Below are 15,350 nucleotides of genomic sequence, written 5' to 3' on the forward strand. Positions count from 1 at the left end.
GATCAAATTATGAAGTGGGCCAGGCAGACGAGGTGCTGCACTTGGGAGGGCAGTGAAATCAGTGTACCAGGACCTGGGTGCAGAGCTGGTCAAGAGGAGAGCAAGTTATAACAAGGCCAAGGTGGCCCTCTGTAAGAAGGGGGTGAAGTTTGGGCTACTATCCGGCATGTCTGTGGGTGACCTATGAAGGCTGGGAGCTGTACTTTGGGTCGGCAGAGGAGGCGGTAGAATTTGTCAGAGACAATGGACTGGCAGGAGAAGGTCGACTTTGAACTTTGGTGGAGATGCTTTAATGCCTCAGATAATTTGTGTTTTGGGCCCACTTCGTTTTTCGGCTTCAGGTTTGCTTTTTGTCCTTTGTTCGAGGATGGGAGATTGGTCTCTTTGTTTGGGCTTGGGGAGGGGTGTTTTTTGTTTGTTTGCACTAATGTTCGAGTGCGGGGTCGGGTGCTAGACGCCAAGGGTAGGGGCTGCCAGGCTAGCTGGGCGCGTTAATTCACGGAAGCGCAGTGGGGGGGGGGGGGGAAGTGAAAGGTTAATGGGGGGGATGGGGGCAGGGTTGTTATGGGGGGGGGGGGGGGGGGAAGAGGAGGAGTACTGCTGACCGGGATAGGGCTTTTAAAGTGGAAGGGGAGGAGGATCAATGACGGTGGGCCCCCCGAGGACAGAGCTGGGGAGGTTGGGCAATTGAGAAAGGGTGAGAGGGGCAGTATATGAGTATGGGGAGAGAGCGAGCAGGATGTTAGTGCATCAGTTGAGGAAGCAAGAGACGACGAGAGAGATTGGCAAAGTGAATGACACAGGTGGGAATACGGTCCTGGACCCGACTGGGCTGAATGGGGTGTTTAGGGAGCTTTATAGCAAATTGTATGAGTCGGAACCCCCAGCCGGGAAAGAGCCCCGGGACCGGATGGGTACCCGATGGAATTTTACAAGAGGTTTTCAGGGGTGCTGGGACCTTCAATGAGGGCCTTCAATGAGGTAAAGGAGTTGGGCGTGCTCCCCCAACGTTGTCACAGGTGTCGATCTCCCTCATTTTAAAGCGTGATAAGGAGTTGGAAAATTGTGGGTCATACAGACCGATCTCCCTGTTAAATGTAGATGCCAAACTACTGGCGAAGATCCTGGCCACGAAGATTGAAGACTGCATCCCAGGGGTAATAGGGGAGGACAAGACTAGGTTCGTTAAAGGGAGGCATTTGGTGACAAACATTAGGAGGTTACTTAATGTGGTTATGATTCCTCCATAGGTGCGCGCGGTTGAGGTGGTGGTGGCCATGGACGCAGAGAAGGCCTTTGATGGAGTGGAGTCGGAATTCCTATGGGAGGTCCTGGGGCGGTTTGGGTTTGGGCAGGGCTTTGTGGATTGGGTCCGGCTGATATACTGGGCACCAGTGGCAAGTGTGCGGACGAAGAGGGTGAGATCAGACTATTTCAGGTAGCACCAGGGACGAGGCAGGGGTGCCCACTTTCCCCACTGTTGTTTGCCTTGGCTATAGAACCATTGGCATTGAGAACATAGAGGGTCTGGCAGGAGATCGTACGGGGGGGTTGTGGAGCACAGGGTCTCGCTTTACATGGATGATCTACTTTTGTACATATCGGACCCCCTGGGGGGGGATTGGAGGGATTATGGGGATGTTGGAGGAATTCGGCCATTTCTCAGGATACAAATTGAATATGGGTAAGAGTGAGGTCTTTTGCGATTCAGGCGAGGGGACAGGAGAAGAGATTGGGTGAGATGCCGTTCAAGGTGGTGGGAGGGAACCTTTGGTATTTGGGTATCCAGATGGCACGGGAGTGGGAGCAGCTGCATAAGCTGAATTTAGGTCGGTTGGTCGATCAGATGAGGGAGGACTTTGGGAGGTGGGATGCACTCCTGTTGTCATTGGCGGGGCTGGTACAGGCAGTTAAAGTAACGGTCCTCTTGAGGTTTTTGTTTGTTTTTCCGAGCCTTCCAATTTTTATCCCCAAGGCGTTCTTTAAAAATGTGAATGCAGTGATCTCAGGATTTGTATGGACAGATAACTGAACATTCGCAACTTCATAACCCCATTTGTTACCCATCTCCTTTTTAGAGAACAGTTGTCAAACCATTAAGCAAACAAACTATGATGTGCGATCAACCTCCACTGTCCAATCTCTGTTGGCAACCCTAGTTACATAACCTTTTTTCCATTAACTTAATGCTATCAACTGGGTTGAAAAAGTGTTATGACTAATGTTGCTAACTTTTGGTTGGTTCAATTGACTCTGTTTTATAACCTTTGCTCTCGAGTCGCCAGGTATCTTTATGATACCGCCACGAGTTTCAAGTTCAAGTGATGATCAATAACTCAATACACCGATTAGTAAGATTCAAATCAAAGCACATTTATTATGCACAGTAATCGCTACTCATGCACAAATTCTACTTCTAAGCTACTTCTATAACGAACAGGCCTATACTTGGCTTCGGACTGGCCCACCAGGTCAGGGGAACAAATGGCCTTTCATTCGGGTTCTGAGTCTGCGGGATTCGAAGTTGGTACGGATTGGTAGCTAGGAGTGCCTATCTCGTAGCGAGCGTTGACGTAAGACTTACTGGATATCGGCGGCAGCTGTACCGGTCACTGTCAAGTGTTGGTTCGCGTTGCTGAGTGACCCGGTCAAGAAGAACAATTTGAACTTGGGGGCTTAACTTTATAGTCCCCAGGGGCTTCCCGCCTTTCGGGGCGGACCCTGTACCTGCTTCCAAGTGATTTGACTTCGTTCCATTCACTTGGTTCAATTTCTCCAATACTGGAGCGGTTCCCTGATCGATGGGCGGTCTTGAGGTGTCCGTTAACCTCTTTTGTGTTGGCTCCTGCTGGCGCCGGGGAGTCTGGCTTAGCTTTGTTTATCCCAAATGTTTTGATTGTTCCCGGGGATCGCTCATTAGTATGTAGATGGCTGATACATTATTATGCAGATGGGTGCTTGTATCGATGCTGTCTGGGCTTTTGCAGAGTTTAATACACAGTAACTTGCACCTGCTAGTTTCTGCCCGTGTTGGCTGAATTTCCCTTCAGCCTTTGCTGTTCTCCATTTTAAATCGGGACTTGACCAACCCAGGTGGCTACACACCCTCCTTGTGATCCTAACGCGAAGCGTGAAGGATCACATAACTGTGTTGTTTTTCATTCCCTAACCCGGCGAGCACTCTTCTATGGCCTCTACACTGACCATAACTGAAAAAATTTTTTAACTGACAATTCTGAGGGGCGCTATGTCAAACAGGGACATGCATTACAAAACAAGAAAATCGGAACCTCTAACTATCATTAATAAACTACACTCACTCAAACATTTCATCACACTAACTTCCTAAACCATACAAACAAAATTATAGCAGTATTATACACATTGTCTGGCTTGGCAGGATTGTACAATTGCTCATGAACATTTCTTTATTTACAACAAATCGCAAACGAATGCTCTTTATTATAGATTGCGGGGGTCGGGGGTCTGGTCATATCTGAAAATAGGGGATCTTATCCTATCTCCCGGGGTGCGAGCGCGGTAGGCTCTCCTCCATTTTCTCAGACGAATAGACTGCACGATGCAGCAGAGTATCGCCAATACCAATAGGGATTCTATCAAGTAGGACAAGGGAGTACCAGGTTATAAACCTGCCACACCAAGATGCTGTGGTGTCGCTTGTGACTGGGCTCTGGGTACTATGGTGAAGTGAATCATTAACGGCTGGGGGGGTTTGAGGTCGGGGTTCCCGTTCGCGCGCAACCAAATGTCCATTAGGGTTATGAGCCACGCGGAGGATGTCCTCATGGTTCTTCTGTCACTCTTTTCTTCTCTTCTCTTCTCTGGTCCTGGAGCTTCTGGAGTTCTGTGTGATCAAGCTTAGTGTCTGTTACTATCTTGGTTTAATATCTCGTATGATGGCCTGTCTGTCCTTTAATGCCAATTACTCCCTTTATAATTGGTGACTATGTGTGACTCCCTCATTTTTTTTTTCTTCAAAAACCGAATTTCGGGACAAGACACACTTACAAATAATGAACCAGTGCGAGCCGTCTCGCAGGCTGTGCGATTTACAATCCAAATGTTTGAGGATGTAAATAGCATAAGGTTGGCAACCTAAGGGTCACCTGAAAACAAAACTTTTTGAACAAAACTTGCCGAAATGAGGTGCGTATGGGCCACGACGGGTACGATTTGGATGGAGTCCCCGGGTAGGACGGCGACCAATGCTGTGTGTGCTCTACCCGAGCGTAGCTGACCAATGGGGGGTTCCCAGGCAGGGCGGGTCCCAATGCCGTTTATCCACTGCCTGAGCAACCGACAAGAACGGGCAAGAAATGTAGGCATCGTGGGGGACTGCCGTATTGGTTCTTCCTTCGAACCAGGAGGGCAGTTTCGAACGGGGGTCTGTGTTTCAGTCGACAGACGAGTTCCTCTGAACTGGCGTCTGGGACATTAACAAGTCTCTGCGGACAAACTAGTTCTGCTGAACTAGCGTCTGGCCAAACTAGCTTCTCTGACTGCCAGTGGGCATCAGAAGGTTGGTGTCGTGGGGCCGTGGAAAAAAAATTTTCCGGTCTAACATACAACATTTAACAGAACAAGTACAAACAACATCAAACATGCTGCAGGTTCCATCAGAAAGGACACCGTTTTCTCCCAAGCGGTTCCTTTTTAAAACATCATCTGGACACCTCCAGTTATCTGTTGCGAACAGGGTCGCAAAGGGGTTCTCGTTTTGGGAGTCAGACTCAAAGTCGTCATCTTCTCCCGGATGCCAAACTCTCGAGTGTATCAGGGCTGATAGGGCTGCATGGTGTGATCTGGGATCGCTCTCGTCATTCCGGACGAGTATGTACGAATTATCTCGGTGCCAAAAGGTGGTGTCTAGTTCTGTGGGGACGGAATCGGGGTCGTAATTGTTGGTCGGTGGTGGGGTTTGTTTAGGAAAGTGATCATGAAGGGATCACTCGAATCGTGGTCAGATTCGCTGGGTGTGGGTCCTGTTGCGTGGGGATAGTAGGGAGGTGTGCTGTGGCTATTGTCTGAGTCACAGTTGCTGTCGCTGCTGTCTGTGGACGTTCCGGGGCGGAGTGTATATTTTGGGGCTGGAGTCGGGGTTGAGTCCGTGGCTCGGCTGGACGTGTTGGGGGAAGGTAGAGTTACGTTGGCTGTGGGCGGGGCGTGGTCTGCTGCGTCGAGCATGACGTGGTGTGCGTGGTTAGACTGTGTTCCATATGCCTTCATCTGGTTGATATGGAACCACGCAGTCCTTCCATTGGGGTACTTTATTTTGTAGACGGAAAGGCTTACTTTGTCCCAATGTAGTACGGACCCGGATGCTTTGGTGACAGGAATGTGCTGGGGTTGTATACGGAGAGCATGACTTGCTGTCCTACGCTGAACTCAGTCGCATCCACTGTCTTATCGAAACAGGCCTTGCTCTGTTTCTTTCTTGTGCCCAATTTCACTGCGGCTGCTAGCTGAGCCGTTTTAACATTCGCCACTAATTGTTCGACTGCTTTCTCGTGTGTGAGGGCCGTCACTTTGGGGCTGGTCAAATCTAATCCTAATAAAAATTTGGTGCCTTTCATGGGGCGTCCGGTCATGAGTGTGTGGGGTGTAACCTGTAGAAGTTGAATCTGTATTTCGCAAAAACATCAGCGCAAAAGGGAGGACTGAGTCCCAAGTGGTGTTGTTTTGCTGGACAATTTTTCTGAGGGTTGATTTTAGGGTCCACTTCATGCACTCCACGATACCACTTGACTGGGGGTGGTATGCAATGTGGAATTTTTGGGTGATGCCAAATATCGTGAGGACGTTCTTCATGACACGTCCCGTAAAATGGGAACCTTGGTCGGATTCAATGCTGCGCGGTGTCCCCATCTCGTAAAGATGTGGTGGGTTAAAATCTTGGCTGTGGTCTTTGCCGTGTTAGTTCTGGATGGGAATGCTTCCACCCATTTTGTAAACATGTCTATCACCACGAGTACTTCTTTGTAACCATTCCTGCAAGGGGGCAATGGTCCTATAAAATCAATCTGGAGGTTAGTCCAGGGGCCATTAACGGGTCGGCTGTGACTGAGCTGAGCCTTTTTGGCCTTTCTGTCCGGGTTGTTCTGGGCACAGATAAGGCATTTCTCAATGTAGTGATTTACATCTTCTTTTAAACTCGGCCACCAACAGAGCTGCCTGAGGTGGGCTGTAGTGGGATCAATTCCCTGATGTCCATGACTGTCATGGAACAAACAAATGAGCTGATTCCTGTCCTGTTCAGGAACCACATAAAGGGTGTCTTTTAACATCACACCGTCATGTGTGATCAGAGCATTTTTAAACCTCTCGTAGGGTGCTGGATAATTTCCTTTTAAAATCACCCTGAGATTGCTGTCCTGCTTCTGGGCCTGCACTAAATCCTTGATATTAGTCTGCGAGACCTGAACTGCATTCACTGGTGCGCTTTCGGTGGGTGTCCAAAAATATCCATGCCTGGAACCTGCTTTAGCCAGTGCGTCGGCTTGTACATTTCCAGGGGGGGAGGAACGATGGTGACTTCGAACTTTGACTATCCCAAAAGTCCTGTTCTGTTCTCGCTCTAAAATGTGACGGAGCAATGGGACTGAAGGGAGGGGTTTTCCGTCTGCGGAAACAAATCCTCTTGCTTTCCACAGGGGTAGGAATTCCGTAAGGCTGTTGCAGACATAGAGGCTGTTCGAATATATGTCTGCTGGGCTGGGGAAGGAATCTGGGTGTTCCACTATGTATGCGATGGCCGCAAGTTCTGCTGCCTGCGCGCCCAAGTGTCCTGGAAGTTTTATTGCTATTTCTTCTAGGGCGCGTCCCTGTGCGTCCTCGACATAAATACCGCATCCTGTTATGCGCTTCCCTTCTAATATTGTGGAAGATCCATCCACATATATCCTTATGGGTTCGCATGTGTCTGTGTGCTTGGGGCTCTGGGTTAAACTACCTATCTTCCTGGGGGGTGTTTTCGCAATAAAGGGGCCTGTGTTGTGTGGAGAGATAATTTCACATTCATGGAGGGTTCCGCAGTGATGTCCCGTCCCTGCAAAAGAAGGGTCCACCTGGCTGCTCTTATTTGACTAACTGTACCGTCCTTGAGTCGTCCGTCCAGTAAAAGTTGGGTGGGGGTGCGTTCTGTGAGGATTGTGATGTACGAAAAATACTGTACTGCCCAGAATACTGCGAGCAGGTGCATTTCACAGGCTGAAAATCCCTGTTCCACAGCATCTAAAACTCTGGAGGCGTAAGCCACGGGCCTTAACTGTTCGTGCCGTTCCTGAAGGAGCACGGCCGAAAGGGTGCGGCCTGTGCTTGCTACCTCTATCGCATAGGGGGAAAGTGGTCTGGAACTTGTAGTGCGGGGGCTGCTACGAGTGCCTGTTTTAAAGAGCCCACAGCATCCGTATGCTGCGGAAGCCATTCCCAGGGGGCTCCCTTTAGGAGGTCTGAGAGGGGTGCTGCCTTGCTGGCGAAACCGTCAATGTGGTTTCGGCAGTAGCCAACCAGTCCTAAAAACGACCGGAGGGCTGAAACATTCTGGGGAAGGGGCAATTTAGCAATCGAGTCAATCCTTTTATGCTCGATCTCGCGTTTACCGTGCGTGATAATTGTACCCAAATATATCACCTTGTTTTCCAAAATCTGGGCCTTTTTGGGGTTAACTTTACATCCAATTGCTTGTAGGAGTTCCAGGAGTTCGGACAGAAGCTCTGTGCTCTGCCTTGGTGTCTGTTTGCAGTAGTAGGCCGCCTATGTACTGGACCAGACATTCGGGGCGAGAAAATTTGGCTAAACCATTTGCCAGCTGTCGGTGAAAAATGGTGGGGGAGTTGTGGAATCCTTGTGGAAGGCATGTCTACGTGTACTGTTGGTTTTTAAAGGTGAAGGCAAATTTGTACTGGCACGCCTTTGCCAACGGAATGGACCAGAATCCATTACTGATATCCATAACCGTAAAGTATCGGGAATTGAGTCCCTGCTGGAGCATGGTCTCAGGACTTGTTGCTACTGTTGGGGCTGCTGCGGGGGTGACTTTGTTGAGTTCCCGGTAATCGATGGTCAGTCGCCATGATCCATTGGGCTTTCTCACTGGCCAAATTGGGACATTATTAGTGGAGGCTACTGATCTAAGTACGCCCTGCTCTAATAAGCTGTTGATTACTTGGGCGATTTCTCCCTCTGCCTCTTGGGGAATCCATACTGCTTTGGGGGTCTAGGGTCAGGTCCTGTGATTTGTATTGAACCAGTCATCCGGCCACAGTCGTGTTTGTGGGTCGCGAAGTAACACTCCCCTAACCTGCTTGTCCGTGCTAATTGTCGTGTTAAACCAAAATTCGCCTACTGCGCTAATTTTGTTGGCGTATTCTCCTATTGTGAGCGTTGCGGGGGCTCTTGCAGATTTTGCCATTTTCCAGACACATTGGTTGACTGGATCGAAGGATAGACTGTGGGAATTCATAAAGTCTATGCTCAAAATGTGTTCTGCTGTGTGGGGCAGGTCGACTAAGACTATGGGGTGCTTGGTGGTGATGTTGCCGATTTGAATGGGTACAGGGGCTGTGATGTGTCCCTGCTGTGAGTGACCTGTAAAACCGCTGAGGGTGATAGTGGCTGTAGTGGGCCACGTGTCCTTTTGGAACATGTTGGAGGAATTTATTGTGGTACGGGACCCTTCTGTGTCCCAGAGAAACTCGATGGGCTGTCCCCTTATTTTCGCTGCAACTAACGGTCGTCCGGACCTATCCCAAAGGGTGTCGCAGACCCAACTGGGGGAGCCCGTACACCGTCAGTCCGTTCCGGTCAGGTCCGTTTGATCTGAACGGGTGCTCACACTATGTATGGGCTCTGTCTTATTCTTATTCAGGGTGCCTGCCTGCTGGGCTCTCTGTGGCTTTCGTGGGGCATTGCATTCTCTTGCAAAGTGTCCCAACTGTCCACAGTTGTAACACTCCTGTGACTTTTGTGGGGGGCTGATCTTGCCTTCATTTACCCATGCGTGGTTGTGGTGTGCCTTAACTGCTTGTATGTCTGCTTCTGCCTGCTTTTCTTCGGGATTTTTAACTGCGGGTTTGTTTTGTACAGACTGCTCCCAGGAGCGGGACAATCTTTTTACGACCCATTTCTCATTATGAGCCTCCTCTGATGGATCATAATTCGCACAAGCTTTTTGTCCTGTTTCTGTGGCATGGGAGATAAGGGTGCGCGTCCATTTGGCCATGTTGTCTGGGGACAAATGGGCGCCGTCCAAGTCTCCAAAAACTGCTGCAAAATGGATCCACAGGCGTCCAGCAAAAGCTGTGGGGTGCTCAGTTTTCTTTTGCCTGCACTTATTGAGGCCATCTACTGGGTCACCCCGGTTATACCCGATCGCGTCCAGGACGGCGGTGTGCATTTCTGCAAGGGTGCCTCCTCCTACATTCTGTGGGTCGGGAAGGGCTGCTACGACCGAAGGGTCTAAACTCAAAACTGAGAGCTTCACGTGCTCTCGCCCATTCAGGCTGTACATGGTCGCCTGCTGCTTTCCTCTGGCAAAGAAGTGGTGGGGGTCTGAGGTGGGGAGGAACGGTGTGGTTTTCTCGCACGCGTCACTGTTAAGGGGGTGGTGTACAGAAATTCCGTATCGTCCGATGTGGCCGAGCGGTGGGTGGTTACAGGGTTCATTGGAGCCTGAACTATCTGCTCGGTGGGGGGTTGGGGCGCTTTTCTCTTTTGGGGCTTTCCCTGCGCACATGTTCCCTGAACATATCTCTGCACTGTCTCATTCAACTCTTCCCAATCAGGGCCATCTTCCTCATCTAACTTTGATCCAAAGATTTCCTGGAATTATCTTTGAACTGAAAGCAAAGATTGCAGCTCTGTAATCTGCTTCCGGCACTTTGCGTGGTCTAGTGAGCTTTGTCTTTGTGCCGTGGTGGCAGCATGGAGTGCTCTTAACGCTGCCTTCAAGTCACTACACTGCCTCTGCAATGCCTCTACCTGCTTTTCTGTTTTGTCTCGTACCAGGACTGCAAAGTTGCGTGTCCTGATAGGCCTTTTCATAATGGGACTGGAAGCTGCTTAAGTGCGGCAGACAAGACTGGTGTGCCCACTTGGCATCATCCACCTCTCCGTTCTTTGCTGCCAACTTCCTCCTTAAATCTACGTTCTCTCTCTCTCTCTACCTCACTGTCATCGACCTTGCTCATTCGATGTGTGCCTTCTATCTCTTTCCGGAGCGTCCTAACTACCTCCTCTGTGCCAAGCAGGACACGATTGCCATCGGCTTGCGAGCTTTCCCTAAGCTCTTCTTGTGAATCTCGCTCAGGTTCTCCCACCAAATATGTCCTATACTCCCGGGACCTGTTTCCTCATTGCTACAGAATTCGCTCCAAAGGGGCCATCCTCTCCCTTTGAGGTACTTTCTGATTTCATCTTCCCATACGGGACATTGTCCTACTCTACTGCTGCTGGTCGCTGCAACCACAAATTCTTCTGGGTTCATGAGGTGTTGCATTGCCTGCATTGCCATCTTTCTTATCTGAATGCTTTCTTAAAGTTGGAACGAGGTGGACTAAGGCGGTGCTGTAGTTACGGGTACGGCTTTCGCTAATTTCCGAAATACAAACTCCCGACAGTTTTGTCGCAACAAAAAGATCTATCAGTATTACCTTATAGTCCTGTTAGTTACACATGCATTTAACACACTTCCGAATTATGAGGATTGATCAGACCTGCTTGACCACTTGTGGTTTTCCTGTTCCCAATTGGATCTCTAATTCATATTTTTGGGTTCTCCCGGAGTGGTTAAGCCACTTCTAGATCGGGTCCCGTCAGATGTCGCCAGTAATATGTTGCTAACTTTTGGTTGGTTCAATTGGCTCTGTTTTATAACCTTTGCTCTCGAGTCGCCAGATATCTTTATGATACCGCCACGAGGTTCAAGTTCAAGTAATGATCAGTAACTCAATACATCGATTAATAAGATTCAAATCAAAGCACATTTATTATACACAGTAATCGCTACTCAAGCACAAATTCTACTTCTAAGCTACTTCTATAACTAACCGGCCTATACTTAGCTTTGGACGGCCCACCAGGTCAGGGGAACAAATGGCCTTTCGTTCGGGTTCTGAGTTGGCAGGATTCGAAGTTGGTACGGATTGGTAGCCAGGAGCGCCCATCTCGTAGCGAGCGTTGACTTAAGACTTACTGGATATCGGCGGCAGCGGCACTGGTCACTGTCAAGGGTTGGTTCGCGTTGCTGAGTGACCCGGTCAAGAAGGACGATTTGAACTTGGGGACTTAACTTTATAGTCCCCAGGGGCTTCCTGCCGTTCGGGGTGGTCCCTGTACCTGGTTCCAAGTGATTGGACTTCGTTCCAATTGCTTGGTTCGATTTCTCCAATACTGGAGCGGTTCCCTGATCGATGGGCGGTCTTGAGGTGTCCGTTAACCTCTTTTGTGTTGGCTCCTGCTGGCGCCGGGGAGTCTGGCTTGGCTTTGTTTATCCCAAATGTTTCGATTGTTCCCGGGGACCGCTCATTAGTATGTAGATGGCTGCTACATTATTATGCAGATGGGTGCTTGTATCGATGCTGTCTGGGCTTTTGCAGAGTTTAATACACAGTAACTTGCACCTGCTAGTTTCAACCTGTGTTGGCTGAATTTCCCTTCAGCCTTTGCTGTTCTCCATTTTAAATCTGGACTTGGCCATCCCAGGTGGCTACACTTAAAAAGCAGCTCTGGCAGGCTGGGTACAGTGACGTGGCATCATTGGATTTCTGCACATGAAGACAAGTATCAGAGGCCTCTTGCATGACTATCTTGCATTGGGGGGGTGGGGGGGCAGCAAAGGTACGCTGGGAAATTCCCTTCAGAAGTTCCTGGGTAAGATTTGCACGGCGATTGTCTGGAAGTGCATACTCTCCTCTCTTTCTTTTCTCTTTCTCCTCTTTCCCCCCCCCCCCCCCCCCCCCAAATGTTCGATGTAATCCAATTCTCAAAAGTGTTTAATGAATAACGCCCATGAATTGGAGAACCCCTCCATCCTTGCCCTCGGTTCTAATTTGACCTTTTCAAGCGTCAAGAATTCCAGCAGGTCCCTCCGCCACGCCAGGGCACAGGGTGGCGAAGATGATCTCCCCCCGCAACGTTCACACACATCTTCTACCCCCTCAGAGCCGGCTCATCCTCACCCTTGTACAGTGTGCTCTATACATCGTCAGCTGTATCAGCCCCAACCTCGCACACGAGATGGCGGCGTTCACCCTCCAGTGCACCTCACACCAGAACCCCTCCTCCACTCCATACCCTCTCCCAACTCCTCCTCCTACTTTGCCTTGCTCCCTTCCAGCGGCACCTTCTCCTCCTCCAAAATAACCCTGTAAAACACCGATACTACCCCCTTCTCCAGTCCCCCTGTCGTCAGCATCTCCTCCAGCAATGTGGAAGCCGGCCCTACTGGGAAGCTCTTTCTCCTTTCTGGCAAAGTCTCGAACCTGCATGTATCTAAATATTTCCCCCTGCTCCAGCCCATACTTCACTCCCAGCTCCTTCAATCCCGCAAACCGATCCCCAAGAAACAAATCTTTTCTCCTCCCATCTCTGAAAATTTCCATCCCACTTCGCTGACTCAAATCTATGGTTCCCCCGAATCGACATTTCCTTTGGTCCTGCCCCCAACCCAAAGTGCTGGCGAAACTGCCTCCAAATTCTCAACTATGCTATTACTACCGGACTCTTGAGTATCTCCCCGGGGCCGGCAAGAGCGGCGCTGTCACTCGCGCCTTCAATCCCGACCCGCTACCCAAACTCTCCTCCACTCTGACCCATTGGGAGTCAACCCCTCTGACCCAGCTCCGTACCTTCTCCACATTAGCCGCCCAGTAATGATACATCAGCTTCGGAAGACCCAAACCCCCTGCCTGCCTTCCTCTCTGTAGTAGCACCTTTTTAATTCTGGCCACCTTCCCTCCCCATATGAACGAGGTAATCATCCCTTCAATCTCTCTAAAAAATGCAGGAAAACCGTCAGGCATTGAAAAATAAGCAGGAACCTGAACTTCGTAACACGATGGCCAATGGCTCAATCGCGAGTGCAAATAGCAGGGGGGACATAGGACATCCCTGCCTAGTCCCACGGTGGAGAGGAAAGTATTCTGAGCTGATGTTATTTGTGCGCACACTGGCCCTCGGCTCCTTATATTATAGCTTTGCCCAGTCCACAGATCTGGGTCCAATTCTAAACTGCTCCAGAACTGCCATCAAGTACTCCCATTCTGCCCAGTCAAATGCTTTCTCGGCGTCCAATGCCACAGCCACCTTTGTTTCCTTCCCCTCCACCGGTACCATAACCACGTTCAATACTCTCCTAATGTTTGAAAAGAGCTGCCTCCCTCTCACAAACCCCGTCTGATCTTCACCGATCAAATTGGGAATACTTAATGTAATAATTTCTTGACAATAAATATCAAAGCCACTTCTAAAATGTTATGCTTCTTTTTCTTTCCATCCAGAAGATGATGTAGACCTGGAAGCTTTGGTGAATGATATGAACTCTTCGTTTGACAGTTTGTATTCTATATGCTGCACTCAGTCAGAAACAACTCCACTTATTCATTATGGTCAGCTTGCCTGCAGTCAGTTGGCACGTTCAGGAACAAACTCGCCACAGCCAACATCACCAAGGCAGAAGCTGCGACGTTCTCAGCCCATGCACATTCTGACAGTCAGGTAAAGTGAAGAAAAGTTTTTTTCCTTGTTGTTCTACTGGTTTTAATGTGCCTTTGTCTACTAATCAAAGATTAGTATAAACTTTGAAATTCCCCCACCCACACTCAGCAGATATAAATTTATATTAATTCCCATCTGACTATTGTATTTAAATATTTAACATAATTCAGGAACTAGTGTAATTTGTCATGTACAGGCATTGTTCTAAAAGTATGAAGATATAACCTTGATGTACCTCATTTAAAAGTTTATGATGTATCAACAGGTAATTTAAATCTTCTAACTCAAAATTTACATGTGGAAAATTTGCAGAATATTGAGGTGCAAACGACTATGTCCAGAAGCGAAAAGCTACTGCTTTTCACTTTTTCGGGTTGCATCCAAGCACCAATGACCCTTTAAAGCCCATTACCCATCTGTCCAATAATTCCACCTTTAAAGTTCTTGACTGGCTTTAAGTGTTCAGTGAGTGCATGGATTTTCTACAGAACAATAGTAACATGGTTACTCTCAGCAAAAAACAATGACAGCTCATTTGCTCCAGAAAAATTCATGCCATCCTTTAGATTGCCTTTGAACTGTGAGCAAATTAAGTATGTTGTGTGGATTCATGGCATGTAGATTCCACTGTAGCTGCAGGTACTTAACAGTTCCTGGCTTTAAAATTTGCATCAAGTGCTTCAGTGCTCGTAATAACTGATTTTTCACTGTTTTCCTTCCAACATTATGAAATAATGCAGTTTGCTCTGGACTGAACATAAAGGCTAACTGATATCCATTATGAAATGCAGAATGTTGAATTCCAAAGCTCAAATATTCGAGCTATTGTAACATATTGGGAGTTTAGCGCATTGTCGGAGCACTCCTCCAATCCCAGGTTAGAGAGAGACTTGCATGGACCATTTACAAGGAATGCACTTGTGGAATGCATTCTGTCTTGATTATCATGACACCAATGTGTCTGGAGTACCAACCAAACCTGACAGCTTGATTGAACTGTCTGGTTTAACATTTGATTGAGCAGCCTTCAGATCCCTAGACTGTGGAAGAGCTATTAAATTATGACATCACATCAGTCCTACATGCTTGTGGAAGAAGTCTTCAGTTGTGGGCTGGGTGCAATAAAATTCAAAATTTTGAAATAGATGGCAGTGTTATCTTTGGTGGAATAATGCATCTCATCAAACACTTTTCCATTGATACTGATCTACTGTGCACCTGCTAATTTGTTTGTTTTTTTGCCCCATTATTACCGGCTATGCTTTCAGGAGCCTGGGGCTAACCCCCTGCAATTCCCATCCTAAATCGATACGCCTCTCCATCTATGTCTTTGTTAAACGTTTATTTTAACCCATTGCTCTGATCAAGGTTTTGGTCACTCCCTTCAAGTCTTTACTCCTTTGACTCAACATCCATTTATTTATTTCCACCATAGATGTTTCTCAATACTTAAAGATGAAATATAGATTGAGGCTGCAGGGGGCAAACTCGCTGAACATTTTGATCTGTCCATGGCATATAGGCATTGCTGGCATGGCCAGCATTCATTGCTTGTCCCCAATTGCCCTTGAACGTGGTGATTAATCTCTTTGTGGCATATAGGCATTTCTGGCAAG

At 48.4% G+C, this 15,350-nt stretch overlaps 1 protein-coding gene across 11 annotated transcripts in view; it reads left to right on the top strand.

The window, feature by feature from the left end:
- Positions 1-15,350, top strand: part of grb10b (growth factor receptor-bound protein 10b) — a 484,722-nt gene that overhangs the window by 164,943 nt on the left and 304,429 nt on the right. For all 11 annotated transcript variants that reach the window (XM_072508844.1, XM_072508852.1, XM_072508843.1 and 8 more), the window contains one exon: positions 13,518-13,734. In XM_072508844.1, the coding sequence (XP_072364945.1) occupies positions 13,518-13,734 (217 nt within the window). The remainder of the gene's footprint in view (positions 1-13,517; positions 13,735-15,350) is intronic.

Source organism: Scyliorhinus torazame, chromosome 6, assembly GCF_047496885.1.
Source record: "Scyliorhinus torazame isolate Kashiwa2021f chromosome 6, sScyTor2.1, whole genome shotgun sequence".
Lineage (NCBI taxonomy): Eukaryota > Metazoa > Chordata > Chondrichthyes > Carcharhiniformes > Scyliorhinidae > Scyliorhinus > Scyliorhinus torazame.